At 36.2% G+C, this 25,015-nt stretch overlaps 4 protein-coding genes and 2 long non-coding RNA genes across 6 annotated transcripts; 2 read left to right on the forward strand and 4 right to left on the reverse strand.

Moving 5' to 3' along the window:
* The first annotated feature begins 561 nt into the window (after positions 1 to 561).
* LOC103409987 (protein MAINTENANCE OF PSII UNDER HIGH LIGHT 1-like) lies at positions 562 to 3,713 on the forward strand. Its single transcript, XM_029105166.2, has 3 exons — positions 562 to 859; positions 2,074 to 2,208; positions 3,172 to 3,713. The coding sequence occupies exons 1-3, from the start codon at positions 683 to 685 to the stop codon at positions 3,514 to 3,516; spliced, it is 657 nt and encodes a 218-aa protein (XP_028960999.1). The 5' UTR covers positions 562 to 682; the 3' UTR covers positions 3,517 to 3,713.
* A 3,269-nt stretch (positions 3,714 to 6,982) lies between these two features.
* LOC103438584 (monooxygenase 1-like) lies at positions 6,983 to 10,442 on the reverse strand. The gene is made up of 6 exons (XM_008377113.4): positions 10,242 to 10,442; positions 9,840 to 9,986; positions 9,681 to 9,731; positions 9,257 to 9,425; positions 7,778 to 8,006; positions 6,983 to 7,646 (listed from the first exon to the last, which is right to left on the reverse strand). The coding sequence occupies exons 1-6, from the start codon at positions 10,322 to 10,324 to the stop codon at positions 7,126 to 7,128; spliced, it is 1,200 nt and encodes a 399-aa protein (XP_008375335.2). The 5' UTR covers positions 10,325 to 10,442; the 3' UTR covers positions 6,983 to 7,125.
* Positions 10,443 to 11,420: 978 nt separating this feature from the next.
* LOC114825760 (uncharacterized) lies at positions 11,421 to 12,480 on the forward strand. The gene is made up of 2 exons (XR_003774559.2): positions 11,421 to 12,276; positions 12,338 to 12,480. It is a non-coding gene; the product is annotated as an uncharacterized lncRNA (long non-coding RNA).
* A 2,449-nt stretch (positions 12,481 to 14,929) lies between these two features.
* On the reverse strand, positions 14,930 to 15,963 carry LOC139197899 (protein MIZU-KUSSEI 1-like). Its single transcript, XM_070825867.1, has one exon. It carries the CDS (start codon positions 15,903 to 15,905, stop codon positions 15,159 to 15,161), a length of 747 nt encoding a protein of 248 aa, XP_070681968.1. The 5' UTR covers positions 15,906 to 15,963; the 3' UTR covers positions 14,930 to 15,158.
* A 2,375-nt stretch (positions 15,964 to 18,338) lies between these two features.
* LOC139197306 (uncharacterized) lies at positions 18,339 to 18,851 on the reverse strand. Its single transcript, XR_011582571.1, has 2 exons — positions 18,712 to 18,851; positions 18,339 to 18,568 (listed from the first exon to the last, which is right to left on the reverse strand). It is a non-coding gene; the product is annotated as an uncharacterized lncRNA (long non-coding RNA).
* A 161-nt stretch (positions 18,852 to 19,012) lies between these two features.
* Positions 19,013 to 23,969, reverse strand: LOC103438585 (protein LNK3-like). Its single transcript, XM_008377114.4, has 6 exons — positions 23,622 to 23,969; positions 22,218 to 22,593; positions 21,530 to 21,803; positions 20,163 to 20,252; positions 19,910 to 20,061; positions 19,013 to 19,716 (listed from the first exon to the last, which is right to left on the reverse strand). The coding sequence occupies exons 2-6, from the start codon at positions 22,580 to 22,582 to the stop codon at positions 19,359 to 19,361; spliced, it is 1,239 nt and encodes a 412-aa protein (XP_008375336.2). The 5' UTR covers positions 22,583 to 22,593; positions 23,622 to 23,969; the 3' UTR covers positions 19,013 to 19,358.
* Between the last annotated feature and the right edge of the window lie 1,046 nt (positions 23,970 to 25,015).

Consider the following 25,015-nt stretch of genomic DNA (forward strand, 5'->3'; position numbering starts at 1 on the left):
GCTAAACCCAAAATCATAAACCCTAAACGATTTTCTCTCCAACAAATTGGAAGTCCAAATTAATTTAAATTTTCACGAAACATTTCATCTATTTATGACCTTTTTTCAAGTGCCATTGCAAATTACTCTTCAGAATTCTATTTTTATTGATCAAATTAGGGGCACAATGCAACTTGAATTTGGATGAACACAATTGAATTTCAATTTAATGTTCAAAAGAAAGCATAATTTTTTTATTATAAGATGGAATAAACTGCAAATATTTCATTTCAAATCACCAAAGGTAAAGTCAAGAAAAAATTACAAGTATATTTTTAATACTTAATTTTATATGACAAACAATCAAAATTCTTTAAATGACTATGGATAAAAGTAAATACCCTAAATCAATTACATATTATTAAAAAAATTCCTAATTTTGTCATTCCGAGATTAAATTTTGGCGTATACGATTTTAAGATCACTGAAACTTATAATTGTAATTATAGTATTTCCTTTTTTTTTTTAAAACAAAAAAGACAAAAAAAGATGAGTTGCCACGTAGCCATCTCAAAATCCACCAAACCTCCAACACAACGCAAAGGACACCCAATCCGCAAGTACAAAAATATCCTCTCTCCCTCTCCACCATAATCTCTGATTTCTGCTGAGTCTATCGAGTGTTATTCTGCTTCTGCAAACAATGGCAACCGCAGCACAAGCTGTGATTGCAGCAGCAAACACATTCACATGTACATTTCCTACACAAAGGAGCTTCTTCTTCTCCAGAAAACTTCAAAAAGTTAACCATCTCACACTAGTTAGAGCTTCCACTGAAGATGCTGACTGTAATGTGGAAGAATGTGCTCCTGACAAGGAGGTAACCCTCTCTCTCTCTCTCTCTCTCTCTCTCTCTCTATATATATATATATATATATATATATGTACATATATCTGTCTGTATCACGTATGTAATTATGTATGTATGTATATAAACTCTACCTTAGGTGTTTGGTGTAAGATTGTTAATGGGTTTGATCTTAAAGTTGGATATGCTTATTTTTGTGACTTAAAATTAAGTGTTTAATTAATTGGCAAGCAAAAGTCTTGAATTTAACCCATCAATGTTGGAGCTTTTTGCAGTGATGGGCTATTTGGTAATACCAGATTACTGGATTGGATACCTGAGTAAAGAGAGACCCTAATTTAGGATTAAGTTTAACTATAATTAGTTAGTGATTTTCCCCTGTAATTCTTTCACTTCTAGTTATGTTTTCTGTAGTAATTGGGGAGACTTGTTGCTGCCTTAGACGCTAATTTAGGATTAGGTTTTACTATATCTAGTTGGACTTCAATCACATTGCAAAACAATATGTTTGAATTCTGAAAGACAAACAAATGAAGATTTTTGCTTGGTCTTTGTATTCTTTTCATGGACTTGTCTACCGCGTATCCTCATGGCATCTAGGCAGTTTGAAGAGTGAATTCCTGAAGGGAAGAAACGACTCAACTGCTCTTTGATTGAATCTGGATTTGAAGCACTTTTAGTTGTTTTTGTAGCATAATTGGAACCTTAATGAGCAAGTATTCCTTGTTGAAATCCTGTTATGATTCACCTCACCCGTGCCTTGATGCTATTGGTATACTGTCTAAGTCTCCCTTTGCATCGTTCATTGTACTGGAAGAAAGTTTGTAAATCTCTGCCACCAGCGGAAGCCCATACACAGCAAGAAATTGTTGCAATGTGTCTGGAAAATTTTTGCCTGTATCTGTGGATGGGAAAATATTACCAACTATCTGTTCAGAAATCAAAACATATTGGAGTAAAACTCTCAGAACCACAAATGTTGAAACTATTCTTGAGGTACCATTGTTCCAAGCTGTGGTGTCCTCATCCTTCTTCCTCACACGAGTCTGTCTTTCTCATGAAAAACAAATCTGACTGGGAACGAAAACCTGACAATTAAAGAGCGGTTGGTTTCTAGGGTCAATCAATGTTTATCGGTAACACTAAGTATACCTAGCTGCATTCTACTTGACAAAAAAGGATAATTAAACAAATATATTTTGATATTTTTATCGTGATGTGAATAGGTTGGAAAAGTGAGCGTGGAATGGTTGGCTGGTGAGAAGACAAAAATTTCTGGGACGTTTCCACCCCGCAATCGGGGTTGGACTGGATACGTTGAGAAGGACACTGCTGGACAGACAAACATATATTCTGTGGAGGTTAGAATTATTGCGTTCTTTTTCCTTTTTGTTTTTTCTTTGATAAATCGGTGTTTATTTCTTATCTGAATACCGAAAAAACATTGAATGTACTGGACAGAACGATTATAACTGACAATCACTGGCGGAGGCACCATGAGACTAGGGATGGCCGAGGCCTATCCTGACTTTTATGCATTTGGAAAGTATGCATCTTTCATTTGCTTGAAGCCTTGCTTTTCAAATTCCAAACATAACCCCATCGGTCCATTTCACAATTGAATTTAATATTTTATCTATCTCCCTAATACAAATTAATAGCATTTAAAATCAAAGCAACAATTCACCTTTCTTTGAAGAGTAATAGTTCAGTTTTAGTCATAAAAATTAAGAAACAATCATCTTTTACAATGCAGCCAGACTTCAAAACTTTCCCCTTTCTTTTTGAAATCTCATACATTTTATCATCCAAATCCGAAATGTCGTCAACAAATAAGTCTCATATTTCTTTAATTCTCTATTGTTTCCTCTCTATTCTACACTTACATGAGAGTTAAGATCGTTCGTAAAATTTTTGTGAATGAAATATTATCGATGCATATATATTATGGAATTTTAATTACCTTTGATGCATGTTTTTTAAGAACCTTTGTAAGAGGCCCATCCTCACAAAAAATTCTGGCTCCGCCACTGCTGACAATTATGAAAGGAAAAAAAAAAAAAAAAAAAACTCTATGAAGTTATCCAGAGCTTCAGTTGAGCGATGATACATGATAGCGTGCACAATTCAGAGGGCAAGGCAAAGTGTACAAAGTTCATTAACCATACCCTCCAAAGAGATGTTTAAAACCTACTAATGAATATTGTGGCTATCTGTTCAGAGGGTTTGGTTGTTTTTTCTCTTTTCCTCTCTTATTTGCTCGAGACTTGAGTATATTTCACGTTATAGTGTGTCAACTTTCGTAACTTGTCTACGTTCTCCAGCCTGCAGTTTACGTAGCAGAAAGCGTAATAAGCTCTGGAACTGCAGGGTCTTCTGCCGATGGAGCTGAGAACACAGCAGCAATCACAGCTGGGGTTGCCCTCATTGCTGTTGCTGCAGCTTCATCAATACTCCTCCAAGTAGGTAAGAACTCACCTCCGGTGGTGCAGAAGGTAGAGTACTCTGGGCCATCACTTAGTTACTATATCAGCAAGTTCAAACCAGAGACAACCGAAGCCTCGGCGCCAAGTGTGGTTGAATCTTCCCAGCCGGAACCCTCCCAGATTCAGGTTGAATCAGAGGTTCAGCTGGAGCCTTCAGAGAGTGATGTCAGCAATATCTCTTAGGCAATGAAACTGCTCTAATTTTCTGATATGTAAAATTTACTAAATTTTTTTCTCTATCATCATCAATGTATCTGAGTAATTGTTACTATGTATGTCGTGATACATCTTTGAACAAAAAAGTGTAAATCACAATACACAAGTTGGAGGGAATGTGATTTTGGAAGAATATGACAGATTTTGTATGTCATTTTAGAATAGCTAAATGTGTTTTCAAGTAACCCAAAGCACTTCTAATGACAATGATTGTCAGGAAATGTAAAAAGAAAAAAAAAAAAAAAAAAAAAAACATTCACGGAACACAGAAAGCATGGAAGTGTTTTTTAGAAGCACATGCTTCTTCAGGAAGCATTTCAAGCACTTCTCTCAAGAAGCATTTCAAGCGTTTTTCTCAGGAATCACTTCAAGTTCTCCCTCTCACTAGTTGCCATCTCCTCCTAGCCCATGTAATGGTTGTCCGATTGTTACTCTCGGCAGGAACTAAATTCATGCTCTCATAAATTTTGGTCATGGCGTGCATCTTACTCTGAAGAGACATTTCGTGGTAGTCTGATTCGTTCTGTTGAAATTTCTGGGTTGTGCAGCACGAAGGCGGGAAGGTCTTTAAAACCCTCCAGTGGTTAGTCCACAGTTTGGACAAAGAGAAGGTTACTTTGGGAGTCATTGTTGCTGAGGATGAAAGTAGGACATCACGTCACTTGAGGCATTGTGCGTCCGAGCAGAACATAGCAGTGACGGAAAGTTATTAATTATTACTTTTACAAGTACATTGGCTCACATGCTATTTTTCCTATAAAATTAAAAATTGAGCCTACATCTTTTTTTCAGAATTTAGTTGGATCATAAAAGCTTGCATTAGATAAGCTCCTTCTGTTTCCAGATAAAGGTCGTCCCGCTTTACCAACAATTTAGATCTGAGAGATCCCAGTTTCTGCAACAGCATAGGTAGTAGATGTGCTGTATGTATTTGTAATTTTGTAGGATACATAGTATGGCGATTCCTGAGCTTGCGACCACACGTAGGTAAGTTTGGCGACCGTAGGCAGTAGATGTGTCCATGTATTTGTAATTTATTAACATGTAAGAAGGACAAATATCCTCTCTTCTTATTTCAATTGGTTTATCACCTTATTTTTCATCAAAAATTTTATTTCAAGGAAACAAAATTCTACAGATAAATCACCTAATCCTTACAATATTCTCTCTTGTATCACCAATCTCCATATCTTGACCTTTATATATCTTCTTGTTTGTGCTTTGGCTTGCCAAGTGATGAGACTCTATATAAAGAAATTACAAACTAAACGATTTTCTGTTTCTCAATATGTACCATGGGCTATTTAAAGAAAAACTCTAAAACGAAAATGAAAAGAAAAAAGGCCTACCATACATGCATAAGACCTAAAATACATGCAAAATAAGGAATACACGTGGAAGTTTCTATTTCCATGTAAACTTAGTAACACTGGGCATATCAACTTGTTAAACTAAATTTATAAAATATGTGACGTGTCATCAATAAAAAATATGCATGTTAATCAACAGTTAAGTAATAATATAATCATCAATAATCAATCATATAATTAAGAAAGTCAAGCGAATATTTTTTTTAATACATTGTTTTGAGTCACTAGCTTCTACACATATCGTTGTCTAACTTGTTAGGTAGCCCTACTTTAGTATGAGCTGCCCATATTAATCCCTGGGACATTTTTCTTTTCTTTATCAGTTGTTCAACCTTCAAAGTGCCTACCTTAGGCACATAGTGTACGATTTATAAGGGATTAATTAATTAGTCAAAAATTAATAAATTGCAGCAGAAAGCTCAAGGGCCGGCCAGCATTCTTTCCATGTGATTCACCAAATTCGGCTTAGTTTATGAGCCACAAAAAAGTTGCATGTTTCAGCTTGAAATATATATATAAATATATATATATATATATATATTTATATACGTATGTGTGTGTATATGTTGTACCATACTTGATTAATTTCGAAACTATCAAGCATTGATCAAATTCATACATTTAACAATCTAATGAGAGGTTCATTCTGAGGTACTTCTCCCAAAATACAAGAGTTTTCCTCCAATCAAAAAGTAAATCACAGCATGACATGTGTCAAAGTCACAATAAAGCATCTAAAATCCCAGATCGATCGCAGACCTAAGCTGAAGATCCTTCTCAACTATAAAAGAAGATTAATTTCCTACAATTAAGAATTCTTAATATCATTATTGTACTTAAATTCGTTATTAGAACTCAACAATATTCTAAAAATCAGCCTAGAGGCCCGGTTAGGCGCTAGACAATGGTCACATTCATTTATTAAATATCGTGCGATTATTGTTCGTCAGGTACTGTTTATATTTAATTTTAATAAAAAATTTATAATAATTTATGATTGTGCAATATACGATAAACAAATGTAATTAAATTTTTTTTGAATTCTTACAAAAAAATCAAAAGAGGATCCTCATTCTCATAAACCAACTAACTCAGCTACATTAAGAATGGTGTCCCACCTCCCTCCCTTCTATGCGTCTCTTTCCCTCCTTCCCTCCCTTTTTTATTTAATTTCTTCAAATTGTTAATTTAAAAGCTTTCTTTTTTTTCATTCAAAATAATTAAATGATTTCTAACCCACATGTCGCACTTCTTTATCTCTCTTTAAATTTAGTATAAATTCATATAACATTTTAAAATTATTTTGTAAAGTATTAAAATGTATAATTATATAGTAAATATATTTAAATTTGTCTAGTCATATATATTTATGTCTACGCGCCGCCTAACTACCTAAATGCTAGTCGGATCCTTATTCAGTAGCCCGACTAGCGACTAACGTCTTTTAAAACTATGAAACCCACTAATGATGATTATGCTTGAACCTATATATTATATATGTAAGCCCTTCACTATTAATGAGAACTCCTCTACCCCGTAGATGTAGCCAAACTTAAGGTAAACCACGTATATCTTATGTTTACTTCCTTATCTCTATCTTTTTACATATTATCATCACTAGGTGACCCAGAGCAACCGAGCGAAGGTCACAAACTCAACATTTTACGTTGTTCAAAAGTCTCATTGATTTTGTACATCAACCATACTAATGATATGAAATTGGGTATAATTTCAATCTCATTCTTGTTCCCAAGTTGATAAAGGAACATGATTTTTTAAAACCAATGCTTTTCAAGTTTAATGTTATTCCTAATTATGACATCAAATTGTTTGTTTCTTTATATGTCTATTGACATGAACTTAAATCTTCCTTGCATTTAGGTAGTAGATGTACTGTATGTATTTGTAATTTTGTATGATACATAGTATGGCGATTCCTAAGCTTGCCACCGCATGTAGGTAAATTTTGCAACCGTAGGCAGTAGATGTGTCCATGTATTTGTAATTTATTGTGTCCATGTATTTGTAATTTATTAACATGTAAGAAGGACAAATATTCCCTATTTTTATCTCAATTAGTTTATTATCTCAATTAGTTTATTATCTCCTTATTTTCCATCAAATAGAAATTTTATTTCCAGGAAACAAAATTCTACAGATATCACCTAGTCCTTAAACTTGACGCAGACCCATATCTTCATCGATCTTAGAGACTGCCGCAGTCGTAGCGGGTATGGCCGTGTGACTCGCTAAACAGGACTGCCAGAAGGACAATGCATATGAGCTTAACAAACTGTGATGAAGTATGAAACATTTTCCCAATCAGGTATGTCTGCAAAGACAATCGCAGAACTCGAGTCTTTCGCTCTTTCACATACTGATCCAACGCTTCCTCTACCATCAGTTTAGTTCCTCTTCCTCTTAGATCAACGCGAGTTTTCTGAGCTAGGCACCGAGCAAGCACAACTGCATCTTCTAGTGCGGCTGAGCCACCTTGTGCAAGGAAAGGTCCCATGGTATGCATGGCATCTCCCGCCAGTGACACAGTCCCCGCGCGAGAGGGTATTCGTAGTATGTCCCATGGTGCATGGTATCTCACGTACTCTGTGAGATGTATAGAGTCTAGCTCGCAATTCTTAAACATCTCTATGATGCTTGTAGGGAAGCCCTCCACCGATTTCACTCCCAACTCCCGAATTAGTTTCTGGTCCTTAGAAGCTGCCGAATCTGTTCATAAAAAGGTAAGTCCGCATTTTAATAATATTATACGAATATGTACATAGTGCTTGTGATAATATTATACATTTATGTTATAGTTCTAACGAAATAAACGATAGAAACGACATAGTTTTACGTACCTTGAGAAGAATGTTTTCGAGTCATGAACCAATACACCAGGCTTTCGGTCATGGGGAGTCGTCCCACCTGAGTATCATCTTTTCTCGTTAAAGTGAACTCACTACCGAATTCATGACCATCTGGATATCTTGTGAAGCCTCTTATGACACATATTCTGAAAATATTAGAAGCCTTCATCCCCATCACATTTGATACGATTGAGTTCACTCCGTCGCATCCAATCACAACCTGCTTCCACATTAGTATACATGCATAACCCAAAACACAAAATGCAAGTCATATTGATTAGTTTGCAGGCTAGCAAGCTATGACAGACTTTTCCCTGCATCGCTGCTATGGTAAGATCTCCTCTTTGAAAGAAAAAAAAAATTAAAATCGAAAGAAATCTGCATTTGATCTTATCTCAAGTTGGAAACATACACTTTGTTAAAAGTACAACACCAGCCCAAATAATAAAGACTGGCCCATGATGAAGAAACAAAGGAGAAAGCATGCATATGCTAGAATCTTTTAGCATGAGTGTGTCGGTGGGAACAAGCTAGAATTGTCTAGCAATTATAACAAATGTGTGGTCATAAGAAAACGTCCATGTCGGTAGGCTGGTTCTAGAATAACAAGATTAGTATTATGTATAGCCCATGTCGGTGGGGCAATAGGATAATCGGCAAGGCCACCTATAAATATGGGTGTGGTGTAACCAACCAACCAATCAAGAAATCAAGTAGTAGTAGTAGGCAACCAAGTGAGAGTGAGAAGCAAAAATAGTCTTGTAGGAGTGTGAGTAGTGTGAGTGATCTAGAGTGTTTCTAGAAAGTGAGTGAGTGTTATTGCTTCTAAAGTTGTGTTCTTGTGAGTGTTGTAATATTTTGTGTGTGTAATACAAGTAATTTGTTTACTTGTGTTGTCTCTCCAACACTTGTGTTAGAGTTGTGTATTCTAAGTTTTCTTTCCAACACACTTTTTTTTGCCAACTTATGTAAACAGATATAAAATACGTTGTTTATGAGTTAGAATTGACATTAGAGGTCGCACTTGGTGCGATGGCAAGTGCCTTCGTCCATGAGCGGTAGATCTCGGGTTTGAGATTTGGGAGCAGCCTCTCCATAAAATAGGGGTAAGGTTAGTCGACATTCATCTCTCCCAGACCCTGCGTAAAGCGGGAGGTTTGTGCACTGGGTCCGACCTTTATGAGTTAGAATTGACATTACTTGGCATGAATTCGTAAATCATGCAAGACCGGTTAACACAGACAATAAACAGATTGACTCGGTGTCAGACAACTATACAAGACCAATTAACACAGACAGTGAACAGGTTGACTTGGTGTCAGACATGACTAACCTAATCTCTTACAAGAGTAGTGTTATTAATTAGTATTATAGGAACAAAATAACCCCTTACTTAATATTTATATAGATAAAAAACAAACAACACATGAAGTTGTACTGGAGAAGTCAGAACAATTAAGCATTACTTACCTTGGGGTTCAAAATTGTTCCATCTTGAAGTTGAAGAACTGGAGAAGAAGTTCCGGGATTCAACTTAACAGAATGCACTTCGCACCCGAAACGTACAGTGTTTGGAGGCAAGTTATCAGCCAAAACACTAACGAGATCAGTCCTCTTCAAAACTCTCAGTTCTTCTTTCCTGTAAATTATTTATTCACCTTATTACTTTTTATTAAGAATCTAAACGACACCTCATCAACGTTTCACATAATAGGAAACATTAAGGTAAAAGTAGACATCATAATTAAAGATAGAAGTCTAATCAAGTTGTTAGTCCAGTGGTATTAATTTCTCATCTCAATGTTCAAAGATATCTCCAATTTGAATCTTTATTTCCGCGTGTATAGATAAGAAAGGTCCAAACCTAAAGGGAGATGAAAGTTTGAGAACTCACCCTACATCCATATTTTCAATTTCACCACTACCGAGTGAAATAAGTTGTCCGCTGAAGATAAATAAAAATATTAATTAGACCATACGTAAGAAATCTGATAATTTATGGAAAATTAGAGAGAGAGAGAGAGAGAGAGAGAGGAGATAGAGAGATTCGTACGAGAGTATAGGAAAAGAAGTTTGTCTAAGGAGTGAGGCAACACCAAGCTGATCAAGTGCACGCCAGCCGTTTAGATGCACGATAATAGCTACCCCGGTTGCTGGCAATCTGTTTGATCTTTCCAGGACCACGCTTCTAATGCCTTTCCTGCATGCCAAAATTAACTACAACTATATATCATCCTAAAGTTCGAAGCATTGATGGGATTTATGACTTTCTGTCACAAAATCTGAATGGTCTAGGACCCGTACATAGCCTAAAAGAACTTGCAGAGAAAGGACTTATGATATGTTCCAGAACTAAATGAACGTACGTATGAGTTCTGGAAAAATATTGACATCTATCACTAAACAAAGGAAGTATTTAGAAAGAACAGAAATTAGGCTGGTGTAAGAGTAAAACCTGTGAAGAGCAAGAGCAGTGGCAAGGCCGCAAATCCCACCACCCACAATTACAATACTCTCTCTTGTATCACCAATCTCCATATCTTGACCTCTCTATGTCTTCTTTTTTGTCCCTTGGCTTGCCAAGCGATGAGGCTCTATAAAGAAATGACAACAAACTAAACTATATTCTGTTTCTCAATATATACCATGGCCGCTATTTAAAGAAAAACTCTAAAAACAAGATAAATAAAATTAAAAAAAACCCTCACAACTACGTGCCTAAAATACATGCAAAACAAGGAATACAAGTGGAAGTTTCTAACTCTATACAAATCTAGAGTAATGCTAGGTCGACCAACTTTTTAGACCAAATTTGTAAATCATGTGATGTGTCACTAGTAAAAAATAAGCGTATTAATCTATATTTAATAATTCAATTATCAATAATTACTTCATATATTTTACAAAATTTAATCTGAATATTTGTCTCCTTAACATTACCCACAAACTTACTAGATAACGAAAAGCTCAAGCAAATACTTAATATATTGAATTACTAGCATCTAAACATCTAGTCGCCGAACTTGATAACTAGCCCTACTTTAGTATGACCCATATTGATCCCTAGGACAGTTTTTTATTGGTTGTTCAAATTTCAAAGTGACTACCTTAGGCACATAGTTTACGATTCAGAGGGAATAAATGTGCAACAGAAAACGCAAGGGCGGGCAAGCATTCTTTGCATGTGGTTCACCAAATTCGGCTTAGTTTATAAGCCTCATAAAGCTTGCATGTTTCAGTTTGAAATAACTATATATATATATGGGCCAGCATTCTTTGCATGTGGTTCAACAAATTCGGCTTAGTTTATAAGCCTCATAAAGGTTGCATGTTTCAGTTTGAAATAACTATATATATATATATATTATACTGATTGTATAGAATTGGGTATAAGTTCAATCTCATTCTTGTTCCCAAGTTGGTAAAGAAACATGATACCAATACTTTTCAAGTTTAATGTTATTCCTAATTATGACTTCAAACTTGTTGTGAATAATATGTGGATGGCCCATATAAATAGTTTTTTACTATTTATGCACAGTATTTTCACTATTTATTTGTGGAAAATTTGTAAAATGAATAGTGTTTTCTCTTTGTTTATAAAATGATTGAAAGGTGAAGAAGAGGAGGGACCCATGGGAGAGATAGGAAGGAAGAAAGGAAGAGAGAAAAAAAGAGGAAGAGAGAAAAAGAAATGAAGAGGAGAGGAGATAATAGAGAGAGTTATCTTTGTACTCATATTATTCCAAATTATAATGAAAGCACCACTGCTGCCCCGATGACGTACTCTAGTCACACTGACTGTAGAGGAACCTCGTAAATTTTGTTTCTTGTTTATTTATTCTACTGCACACACCGTCTATTTTACAACACGTTATCAGCACGAAAAACTCTCATGTCAGTGGAAGGCACAACGCCATAAATCCGATGAAGCATTACCTACCTTCCACCTCTACTAGCCAAAAATCTCACAGAATAAAAGAGATGTCCATTTTCTGTATCTCCCACCTCGCCAGAAGCACCCCACTGAATTCTGGTGAGAATTAAAATTTACAACGACCTGAAGTTGTCACGAGATAAGAAAACTCGTACTTGACAACTGGTTTCTAGAGATCCAGAAGAATCTCGTTAGACTTGGAAACCCAGAACGCGTCGTTCTTGACGGATCTCGAGGACTCACAGTAATTCTAGCCTTGAGTTTTACACTGCTCGCCCTGGCGCCCATGGCCACCATCTTTTGATGGCGTTGTAGTCCTCTGAAATAAAGCTTGGCGTTTCAGACCCTATAATTCTCTCTTTGTCTGAATTAAGCTTGAAAATCCTCAGAGCTCCCTGTTACCTACAAGAAGTTGAGAGATAATTAAGTATGATGGTTTCTGCTCAGGGCAAAGAAAAGCCAGCGCCATAAAGCTCCAGAAGAGCTCCTTTGATGCGTTGGAATTGTGCACAGAAAAGAATAAAAAAGGAAATGGGGCCAAAGATTTGGAAAGGTGCGTTGGAATTGTGCACAGAAAAGAATAAAAAGGGAAATGGGGCCAAAGATTTGGAAAGGTGCGTTGCACCATGTAAAATGAAAGAAAAAGGCAAAGTTTTTTGGAATGGTATAGAATGTGAATGAATAATAATAATAATAATAATAAAAGAGGGTCAAGGTTTTTGGATGGTGTTATACCATCTGAAAAGAAAGAAGAAAATATATATTTATTTATGTGAATGGTGTTGGCTTAAAACACTTTCATAAGTTTTATTTATTTAAAACAATTTATTTACAGTGGGTAGAATTATTACCCTTTGCTTTAAAGCTTTGATATTTATGTGTATGGTGTTGGTTTAAAGCCCATGTCACAAGTTCTATTTACTTTAAAGCAATTTATTTATCATGGACGGTTTTTCCACCTACTGCTTTAAGTTTTGATTTATGTGAATGGTGCTGAATTAAAGCCTTTGTCACAAGCTTTATTTACTTAAATGCAATTTATTTACTATGGCTGGAATTACCGCCTATTGCTTTAATTTATTTATTGTACTTACCTTTTGTTATGATAAATATATATATGGCCTAAAGTTCCTTGATCATATCAGAACCTGAAGTTTCTTGATCCTCATCACATAAAATGATTGGACCCGAAGTTCCATCATGCAAAAAGATCAAGCATGAAGTCCCTAGATCCTCAAGATCAGACATGAAGTTTCTTGATAAGTACCTTAAGTTTGAAGTGCCGCAATGTCTCAACTTAATTGTAATAAAAGTCATAAGAGTCTCAGTCTACAGACTATTAAATAAGGACCATAAGTTCCTTATGTCCATACTCAAAATGGTTTAGCAGAAGCATTTATTAAGCAGATGAAATAATTACCCGCGCTCTGCTCATGAAAACGAAATTGCAAGTTTTCTACATGTGGACATGCCATTGTACATAATTCACTATTAAGTTTGGTTGAGACCAGTTACCAATCATCGATATTTCTTAGTACAACTCGTGTTTAGGCACCAGCCAAACATTACACATTTACGAGTTTTTGGTTGTGTTATCTATGTGCCTAGGTATGAATGATTTTCTAGACCTTTTCTTTGTATGAATGATTTGACTCCATCAATTAATATTTGATTTAATTAGTGATTTGACTCCATCAATTAATATTTGATTTAATTAAATGAAAATCAAATAATTCATTTCCGCCAAGTGTTGACACGTATCCTTCTTGATGACTTGTCTGATTTTGATGAGTCACATTCATCTGTACGATTTGTAAGACACATGGCGCATGCCACGTATGCCCTGTCATGTTGAAACGTTCATGTGTTGGTGAACATTTATTTTACCAAATTTTCGATGTTTACACATGCCCCCACTTTAAGGCGCGCCTTATGCATGTACTTGTCACGTATAGAATATGTGTTTTGAAGTCTCTCGCAGGAACCAGATCGCCTCCGGATCCATATATACTGAGCCTGCTGAGCAGGCGATCCAGGTCATTGAAATTTGATCCAACGACTACAAACAGAGGGGCCCATGAAAATGCAATGGAAGAAACAGACCAACATTTCAAGTTTACAGAAAGAAAAATGATACATTTTCAACTTTACAAGTCTAAACTGGACTATTGAATAGTTGTTGGATCAAATTTCAACGACTCGAATCTCCTGCTCAGCAAGCTCAGTTTTATTGGATCAGGAAGGGATCTGGTTCCTCTCTCGCATAGTGTGTAAAAGATGTGACAAAGGAGTAATGGAGTCAGTGACTAACAAGTTACTTGTCAAGTGGAAAGGATGGTGTGGACTGGTGAGAGTGAGAGGAGGAAAAGACAGAAAAAAAATAGGAAAGAGAGAGAAGAGGAAATGACGAGTGTGAAGAGTGAAAGATTGATGAAGATGTAAGTGTTGTGAATAATATGTGGATGGTCCACATGAATAGTTTGTTACTATTTATGCACAGTATTTTCACTATTCATTTGTGGAAAATTTGCAAAGTGAATAGTGCTTTCTCTTTGTTTATAAAATGAATGAGAGGTGAAGAAGAGGAGGGACTCCCGGGAGAGATAGGAAGGAAGAAAGGAAGAGAGAAAAAGAGAGGAAGAGAAGAGGAGATAATAGAGAGAGTTATCTTTGTACTCCTATTATTCCAAATTATAATGAAAGCACCACTACTGCCTCGAGGACGTACTCCAGTCACACTGACTGTAAAGGAACCTCGTAAAATTTGTGTCTTATTTATTTATTCCACTGCACACAACGTCTATTTTACAACAAACAGTACATTGTGTGTTGGATTTGGCTTGGTTTTAGGACTTAGGCTTGTTTGTGTGATTTTATTACCTTTTCATTACATTCAAGTTTTTGGTGAAGAAAAAATTTTGGTGGAGCTCTTTTTATTAAGGAAATTTTAACGAAAAGCGTATGGTATTGTTCATTCTAACGAAAAATCACATTTTTACACTAAAAAGTCAATTCTGATACTATTCACTTTACCATTTATTTTATCTTTATCGTTAAAACTCAAAATTTTCAAACATTTTTCATTAATTTTCCTTTTTATTAAAGCTCAAAACAAAAGTTGCATGTCTTTTTATCTCTTGAACAAACAAAAGAACATTACAACTTAAAGCCAGAATGCACAACTAAATTTAAAAGAACGGGCCAAATTGCAGGATGTGAAGGACAGTCACAATTCCAACATTGCCTCCATTGAAAACCAATTAGGAGGCATACTTTCCCCAAATCCCTTTCAACGCCATTGCCACCTTGACACTTCGTGCCTTGCATGTTGTATGTACCCTTTTCTTTTCTTGGTACATTGCTAATTGAGGACCCTTTTTTATCTTTCCCAAGCAACATTAATTAACATTTTTTTTTCCTCAGATTTCACTTGAATTAGACCCTGACGAAGAACACACTGAGCTCAGGGCCATTGTTTCCATCCGGATTCATCATATAATATGTCTCCGAATCCCTAGACCCAACAACACGTTCGAACTGTGCTCGCATGTACATTAAGTCACCATCTGGCAACTCAGTTTCATTCGGTATCACCCCAGCACCCATGGACACTGCATGCAACACTTGCATCACACTCAAGCCATCCCCCGTCGGTTCTCTTCTAACTCCGTACCCTGATTTCTTCCCATTGCAATACAACACCCATATCGGCTCATCAACGATCTTCGTCTTCTCACCCGGTTTCTTTTCGCACTCCAGGGCTATTCTAACAAGCCCCGTTCCCATATCTTGGAGAAGCTTTCCTGTGGGTATCCCAAGCTCAAGGACAAGCATGGGAAGACATCTAGGGCTTTCCTGGATAACGAGGTTAACTCTAGCTTTACGGCACCCAAATAGGGTTCCAGTCATCCGTGTCCCTCCGTGGAGGTGTCCGTCTCCAATACGGTTTCCGTGGAGCGAAACGGGGATCTTGCATGAAGGAGATATGATTGGAAACGACCGGAAAACAGCACGAAAGCGCCGGAAGAGTTTTTTAGGTCTTGATGGGCCTTTTTTGGTGGATGGTTGGAGGGAGATATGTGGAGGTGTATTCACCGTTGGTGTAGTTGGTTTGGGGTTTTGGGACCATGGCGACGACACTGGTAGCCGTGGCGGTGGTGGTTGTGCTTCCACCGCTGCCATAAGAAAAATTGGTGGTAGGTAGGTTGCTGAATTGCTCGGGACGGCAATGCTTGAGTGATGATTTGGTGAGAGCTTGGGTTGTGGTAAAGAATGAGTTAGGATGTGTAAGAAGAGGAATTTAAGTATGTAATTTTGTGGTGTGCACGTTGCGATTATTGATGAATAGTTTAATGGGGGAACTAAGGTATCGAATGTTTTTTTCCTTGTTTATAGTGACTCTGGTTAGGCTTTTAGTTTGGTGGTTTAGCTAAAGATAGATATATTAACAAAGCCGTACGTGGCAATAAGCTTTTTAGTTTTTATTTCTTTATTTTATTTGCGTCAACATGTTTCTAGATATTTTCGAAGCTACTTATTAACTCCAGTTGAGGAAACAAATTTAGTGTGTCCGGTAACGAGAATACGGATGATACATTACGTGTTTTTATGTAAGTGGTGAAATTTTTTATTTTTTAAGTTATTTACTTTTTCCCATCATTTATATAGTAACATGTAGTGTACCATCCCGTGCCGATCATACTGAAAAATCTCTCACGGTGTACGGAGTGTTACTTCACATGAAAAAAAAATGATATACTACTTCGTGTTTCGAACAAACTGAAAAATCTCCTCCAATTGAGGCTTTATTGTTGCCTTGCACACGAGAAGAAATATGTACGATAAGTAGTGCACTCTTAATTTTCTGACATTAGTGCTTATCTACTAATCAACTTGATAAGTATTCTTAATTTGGAAAGAAAAAAAAAGAACATTGGTCATCATCCCTTCAAATGAATTTTGATACAAATTGTAACACAAATAAGCCATATTAGCAATGCTTTTTTTCCCCACATAATTTGTAAAACGTAAAATATCTCCCTTTAATTCTTATTTCTTTTTAATTTTAAGTTGTCACATAATTTTTGAAGGTTAATCTAATCAGCCGTCCGGTACTTCAGTTGACTTTTGTTCTTGCCAGTTGACTATGAATATTATATTTTACTTAGTTTTCGTTTCTCATTTTACTAACCATTTTAGTAATGTTTGGTTCAATAAACATATTGTCTTTCCTCAATTCCAGATACTGAATATACTTTCGTTTAAATTGTTAAAAAGTTATCCACAAGATCGATAATATCAGAAGTAATATAAAACTCTCCATAAACTATAAAAAAAATTTGACAAAAAACATATATAAATTCTATTAAAGGAAAAAAAAAAAAAACTAGAATGTTGACGTGTAATTAGTCCATTCCTAACTTACACTAATATTGTCTTAACTTAACCACTTATTGTTAGGTGTTGGATTTTATTATAAAAAATCTCAGTATTTAAGTAGTGAAGCCATACACTTATATATTATATTTTATTTTTTCAATTCCCCGATATTGGACTTATATTCAACAGCCACTACCCAAAAGAAGTTTGGTAACCTTTATTTTCTAGTAAGTACAGTTAACCACATATATTCAGAGCGACCCGTTACAAAAGGAGCCAAGGCTTTTCAAGATATGACAAAATAATATACAGTTAAGTTCATCAAACCCAACACCTATTGATATGTTGTTAGGTTAGAGCAATATTGATACTTTTATGACAGACCATGCTGGCTCTAAAAAGTTTATCAATTGCAATTTGATTAAGTCGAGTTTTTTTCTCATTGTCATTACTATAGTATCAAGTTATCCACTATATGAGAACATAAGGCATACGAGGAACTTGAGCAAAATAATTTAGGGTAGTGTTATCTACAACTATTTTTACTTCTTATACATTTCGCTTAATTTTCAGTCATCGAATCGAAGAAACTAAAGAAGACAATGATAAAAAAAAATTAATAAGAATGTATGAAAAATAAAAATAAGTGCGTAAATAGCATTATCCATAATTTATTTACTTTCACCATTTTCATTAAAACTCCATGAAAGAAGTGATCAAAGGGGAAGAAAATGTCTATATAATTGACTTTAGAATAATTTGAGAGCATGTCGAGGAGCATGAAGTCAATGTTGACAACATTGAATCTTTGATCGTTTACTTCCTCATATCCAAGTCCTACAGTAGTTTGCACTAAAATGCAGCCCCTCACAAGTTTGTCTTTATTTTATCTTAGTTTTATATATTTTATTTTATAATGTTTAAGTTCTTTATTCAGTTGAAAGTTGTTAAATTAAACATTCATATTTATATTTGTAGAGAAGGGAGAGGCACTCATACGAGTCCCTCATAACAAGCATTTAAATTTTAAAGAATTGTTTTTATAAATTAAGATAAATTACATGATCATCTTTACCAAAGTGTCAGTAATAATTTTTTTTAAGTAAATAAGAACTTGTTTAGAAGTACTTTTAAAATGGTCAAAAACGTTTGATGACAATGTTCTTGGAACAAATCCTTAGTAGAAGTGCAAGCAATCCAGTCCTGCAATAAGCGCAATTATGTAATAGTTTCAAATGAACCCTAAGTAATCAAGATAGCAGCTTTACTTGCTCGAGTAAATCAAGATAGTAAGCCTGGATAAACAAATCTAGATTAAAAGGAAGCTCCCACAGCACATTTGCCGTAAATCTGGTCCTCAAGTGAGACCAATCACACAATGCACAACTCAATACCCCGAAGTGGCACAAAAGAGAAGAAAATAAGGTGGCGTAAACACCAAGGCAAGGAGTTGCCAAGCCGCACATCTGTAAAATTAACAACAAAACGTGTTGAGTCAAATTGGAGACGGGACATCGTACCAGGGCCGAACCAATACCGGTACAAAAAACCCGCCGGAATCTAGAGAATGTGGCAACGAAAAAGGACACTGGTGTGGTGGAGAACTGACCAGAGGTTGTGGTTAAGCTGAACCCAAACGCCCAAATTAGGCCATAAAGTCCCCAAATCGAAGGATTAAAGCAAGCACACAGCCTTGTGCAAGCTCCATCAACACGACATCGATCTCCAACGAGAATCGGGGTAGGTTGCTCCACCAATTTCGAACAAGAATTGGGGCCGTTGCAGGTGGCGCGAACAAAGGGCGGGGGAGGACAGAGCGAGGAGGTCGAGTTGTTACAACCCAACCACAAAAAACACCTCTTGCAAACCATATAGACTATAAGTTATAGTGATACCGATCCCAGACTGTATAGACTACAAATGTACCTCGCAATAAAAAATAATCCAAACAAGTTACAAGTTACAGCGCACACTTGAGGATGCATGTAAAGTCTTCCGAATACAACACACTACAGCGAAATTAGCACGAGCCTTCTGTAGGAAAGCGTAATTCCGTGTCTATGATGAGTTACTGAATTAAATTCACTCATTCACGTGTCGATCAAAACTGAGTAGAACAGAGAGACATCAAACCTTTGAACATTGCACACTAATTAGACGGGATTATATGTACCAAGCGCAGTAACAACCGCTCTCAAAGCAGTTGGAGCTAAGTTCTTTGACTACTGCCATGTACGCCTTTCTTTGAATAGCCTTTTAGAACCCAGTTGTAGACTCGAACTCCCTCATTGGAGCTTTTCGCTTCCCATGAGCATTACATGACGGTAAACTGCTGTGCATTTGATCATCTGTCACCACATCCATGTCTCCTTCACCTAGTGTTGGAACTTCAGCATCTTGTGGTAAAAGCGAGTGAATATGTGAATGAGAGATTTGAGGCCGGTAAGTGTTGTCAGTTTGTTGCTCAGTCGCTCCAAAGACTTCTTGTTTGGAGTCCAATGATGCTCCTCCAGAAAGGTCTTGTGCATTAAAGTCCATCTCATTAAACATGAGGTTTGCAACGGCTCTGTCAATGGTGTTCGTCTCTGATTCCATCCTTTTCTTGCTCCCTGGCCTGAATATGAAATTTATTTTTCGATCAATAAGGGCCTGAGAGACAATAACCATGACAAGGACATGGCAAAAACATTAACAAACTAAACTATAATTTGACCATCACGATTCTGCAACGCCAGTTTTCTAACCTGAAATGGACAAATTATATTCTAACGAGACAGAAGTAATGCAGTAAGTATTACAAAATATACCTGACTGTTTCATCCTGGGCTGTCCATGATGAAGCGTTTTCATTTTCCATTGCTTCATCTCCATCTTGGCTCTGTGTAGCGTGATTTTCTTTTGAGTTATTGGCAAGTCGGTACAAGGAATCTCGAAAGCAAATTCGGGTCTTCTCATTCAACTGATCATTAAAAAACAGGGTAAGATTTCATAACAAAAGATGAATGTGATGGATGTGCTTTACAACATGCGCATTATTCGGCTTGTAAAATTTAAGTTTACCTGTTTCATCACCATTTCTAGTTCATGTAATACAGACTCTTCAACTGATGACTCCTCACCACCAAGTCCAATCATGCTGGTTTCTGCTGTCTGTAACATAAACAAAACTACATTAATAAGATACTGCTGGTCAAGAAAACAATTACTACAGAAATATACAAATGCTAGTACAAAAAATCAACTGCAATAGCAGATGTTAGCAACCTTCAATGAGGGATTCTCTTTCATTTTCATGCAAATAAAAACAGACAATGAGAGAGCACAGATGCAGAAATCTAACTATATGGAGAACATACGTCTGTCAGCAAAAATAAGTGTTTTTTTTTTTTTAACATAGTGAAACTTTTCTTCAAAATAAAAGAAAGACGAGGAAAAATGTAAGGCCCATTAGTTAAATACTTTATCATAATCCTTTTATCTCTTTTCATGTAGACGGGGAGGGAAAAAAAGATGAGTGAGGAGAGATTAGAGAAGGGAAGGAGAGAGTATGGAAGTACACAACAGAGCTCTAGAAGGCTTAAAACTACAAACAATTTGTATTTGTTTTAGTTTTAAAAAGCATTTCTCTTTTTAATTACATAAGAAAATATAAGAATAAGATGTTATTCGATGGAATGTACAGCAATTACTCTAACTGTTTTGTAGTTAGGTGTAGAATAACAAATAATATCATTCAAAGTAAACCTTCTTATTTTCCTTGAGTGTTGAAACCAAGGAAAATAAGAAGGTTAATGTTAAAAATTTAGAGCTAGGATGATTCACAGTTACCAATAAAAACACTAGCAGATATAAAATCCCAAAAACAGCAACCTCAGGTGGTATTAAATAAAAATAGATATTACATAAAAGCACTTGGGACATTGCCATAAAATTGTGTCAAAGCACATAATGCATAAACAATGATATGGTATAGATGATAATGTGACTTGTCTTACAGAGTAACTACAAGGCCACAACACAGATCAGATTGAGGACATCAAACTTTTCAAGTTATCATATGATTCATATCCTAGTTAATGAATTTTTTCCCGAAGATGAAGTTCTCGGGATAAATTATTAAACAAAGTCTGCATCCACGTAGCCAGATTTTTTTTTTGACTTTTAATGAAATCGGGATTTTATGTTTCTAAAACTACATACATACCATCTTACACTCTGGAAACTACAAAGAATTATGCACTTCCTGTTAACTTAAAAAGCATAGCAGATTTTCAGTAAAACCAAGTTCTACGCAATACGCAAGTAATAGCCACTTAGACACTTCAACATATAGATATATGAATATTGTTAGTAACCCAAGCATTTTTTGAAGACAGCTGTCCCCAGGATCCAAACAAGGCAAGCTAATGGTTCAACTAAAATCTTACCTTTAATGGAAGACAATCTTTGTGCTCCGAGTTGCATTGAATAAACTGTGAAGTAGTGACATCCCCTTTATCTGAACCCACAGTTGGTGACAAGGCATGAGTTTGAAGATACATTGAATTTCCTGCACTGTGCACACTGCTCGAGATACTTGGTGATTCCAAACTCATGCTTGTCGAGATACTATCAGCAGGTAACATGCCATTGGAATCAGAACAAAAATAGAATGATTTGTGTGCATTTTCTGATCCAGGAAGATCATCAAGTAAGGAACTCCTGCATTAAGGGAAAATCAGATGTTAAAAAACAAGCACAAATCAGATGACATTTTGATTGAATTTAAAGCACATAAAATTTGGGCATATTGGAAACAATGGATACTGAATGACTCTAGTGCATCACCAATAATGAAACTTTATCTTCTAAAATAGTCAAAGAAAAGTAGGATCTTCCAAGAATGGTGTTATAAGTTTGGATTTTATGCTTTTAAATTATTCAGTATCATGCAGCCGATGCCATCTTTCGTACTGGAACCAGCCCCAAGATAAAATAGTGCAGATATGACATGAAAATACAATGGAGCAATTCAATTTCCACTGGATTTCCTATTGATGCCACAATTGATTATGACAAATTAAGGCAGTTAAGAAACTACATCAAGTATCTTAATCCCAGAGGTTACGCTTGTACAAGAAAATGTCATCCATCTGGTCGAGTCCTGCTAGGTCTTCAAGTTGATTACAGGCCCGATTGTATGAAAGACTGGTCTGCTGAAGAGAGGCCTCGGACAATCCTTCACATGCACTTGAACTGCTCGACAGATCTTTTTCATTAACAGAAGTTTCCATCATGGCTTCACCAGACAAACTGTTACCACTGAAGTTGAGCTCTCTATTGAATTGTGGATACATTGAAAAGCATTTATTAGTCGACTGAAAACATTCAGATGGACTTATTCCCCATCTTGACCAACTGTCTGGTGATGGAAGCCTATCCGATTGTCCATCATTTGGAACAACAAAATCATCAACGCCAGTTCCGTAATACAAATCCATGAGACTTAATCCTGAAATGGATAATAGATATGTTATAACAAGCATAAATGAATAATCATCACAACATGTAATTCTATTTTTCAGATTTTGTGAACTTATTTGTGTTAGGACGAGTCAACAAAAAACCAGAAGCAAAATGGGGGGAAGAAATCCTATATCCCCTTCATGTCGGTTCTCCAGTATAATCATACACTTCCAAGTCTTATACAATTAGATAACAAAGCAATAAATCATTTACAAAATTTCATCTATTCTTTAAACCACTATATCCTCAGTGTTCTTGTAATCAAACAGAGATCTAGATGTCTTGTTTGATTACTAGGATTGGATTGGATTAGATCGGACAGGATAATCATAATATTCAAGGTGTGCTTGAAGGTAAGACGAATGATTTTTCATTTTGAAGAGATTATAAGGGATTACACATGAAGGAAGCTTATTCTTTTTAATCCTACCATTTTGTAGGGACTCGAAGTGATAACTTTCATTAATGAGTGATCCATATTATGCCTTCAACTCGGATAAAATCTCTTAATTTCTTCCTTCAACATACCTCGAATATAATGAGTAATCCAATACAATCCAATCCTAGACACCAAACAAGCCCCTAGAGGTAAAGGAAAAGTATTTCAAGAAGCATACTTCAAAAGGTTAGTCAACTAAGCTTCTTCTACATGAAAAGTATGACCAAATTAACAAGAGCTCAAATCTAGTTCCAGATCTGCTTAAAACAATAAAGGTAAACCATTTAACTTCACAATTTCTTTGATTTCCAATACTGACTGCATCCAATATATTATATAATATTCCCTTAAAATTTGAAAATTCATTTCTTTCGTACACTTTCACAGCATCAGAACCATCCAGAACTCATCAAATCAAGTAAAACTCAAAAGTCAAGCCACTGTATCAACCATCATCAGACAATAACATAACAGCAGTGAATAGCAAGATCAATCCAAAACATCCAACAGTAAAATCCCAAAAAAAACCAAGACTTTTCACAACTGATACAAATCAAAGAGCTAAGAAAACATACCTTTGGATTGATTATTTGGGAATTTGAACAGGACCCAGTTTCTAATTCAGAGATTTAAGTCAGCCCAGATGAAGAAATTCGATATATCAGACTGAAAATTGAGATGGGTTTCCGTGGGCTTTGGAGTGTTTGAGTGTTTTCAGCTGGAAAACAAATGAGGCGGCCGTGGTTTTTTGGTGGCCAGGCTTTTTCTGGATTTTAATTTAGACTAAAAATAGACAACTTGGAGGTAGATAACAAGATTACAGATGGAAGAGAGAGAGAGAGAGAGAGGGAAGGAGAGAGGAGAGAGAGAGGAAGGAGAAGAGCTGGTTGCTGCGATTTCTTGTGGCTGAGAATAATAGGGCCGAGATTAGTGGCTGCGAGGGCTCCATCTAAAACTGCATTCTCATTGGCCCACGTGTCCGAATCTGGTCCCCATTGTGAGGAAATCAGATTTATTACTTGGTGTAGGATTGCGCTTGGGATGCCCGAGACGAGAGCTGCATCTGATATTTTATTTCCGGAATTACCCCTGTGGTGTTTAATTACCGACGTCTCGGGGAAGCAAGAGGCAAGCGCGGTACGTGGGCCGAATGGCCATTTCACACGTCGTGAGCTGTGAATGCCTTCACGTTCGATGGTCCCGCATAGATTTCCACGCGCACACGTGGCTTTATATGCTTGGGCTTGAATGACACGTAGTGTCTAGGGGAAATCGAGGGCAGCAAACAAAAAAAATGTTGTGGCTTGGTTTGCTTGTGGGGAAACAGGGATAAGATACAGTCGGATGCAGAGTATCAGAAGATGAGGGCCACACGATTCCTGGTACCCACGATCGCTCTAATAAAATGAAGCAGGTAAAATGTTTCGATAACGCTTGTCACGGTGGGCGAAAAGTTTATGCCAATAATATAAATAATAAACTCTTAGTGGAACAAAAGATCCCAATGAACGTCATGAATGGGAGATTTTCATGTGTAACTGAAATACGGAACAATATAGCACATGTTATCATAAATTTTAAAAGGTGCTTACAAAAAAAATCTTTTCTTCAATTGGATAAGAACATGTGCCACTTTATGTTCCGGCATACAGAAAAGATTCTCTATTTTTGATAATTTCGCCATCGATCCAAGGACCAGAAAAATTCATAGAAGCATTTCTCGTTCTTGAGAGTAATTAATGGAATGTTGATGCAGAAACCTGCTAAATAACTTAATAATGTTATCACCAGACAAACTATCACTAATAATGAATTTAAGCGGAAAAGCACTAAAGTGAACCGTTGATATTTTCTAGTTCCAGTTCCGGTTTGAGAGTAGGACCTCACTCTCCAGCATAGGCTCCCAATTCGTAATTACGATAGTTCCGAGAAGCACTTAATGGAAAACGCCATAAACACATACCATGAT

Source organism: Malus domestica, chromosome 07 (genome assembly GCF_042453785.1).
Source record: "Malus domestica chromosome 07, GDT2T_hap1".
In the NCBI taxonomy this organism is placed as follows: domain Eukaryota; kingdom Viridiplantae; phylum Streptophyta; class Magnoliopsida; order Rosales; family Rosaceae; genus Malus; species Malus domestica.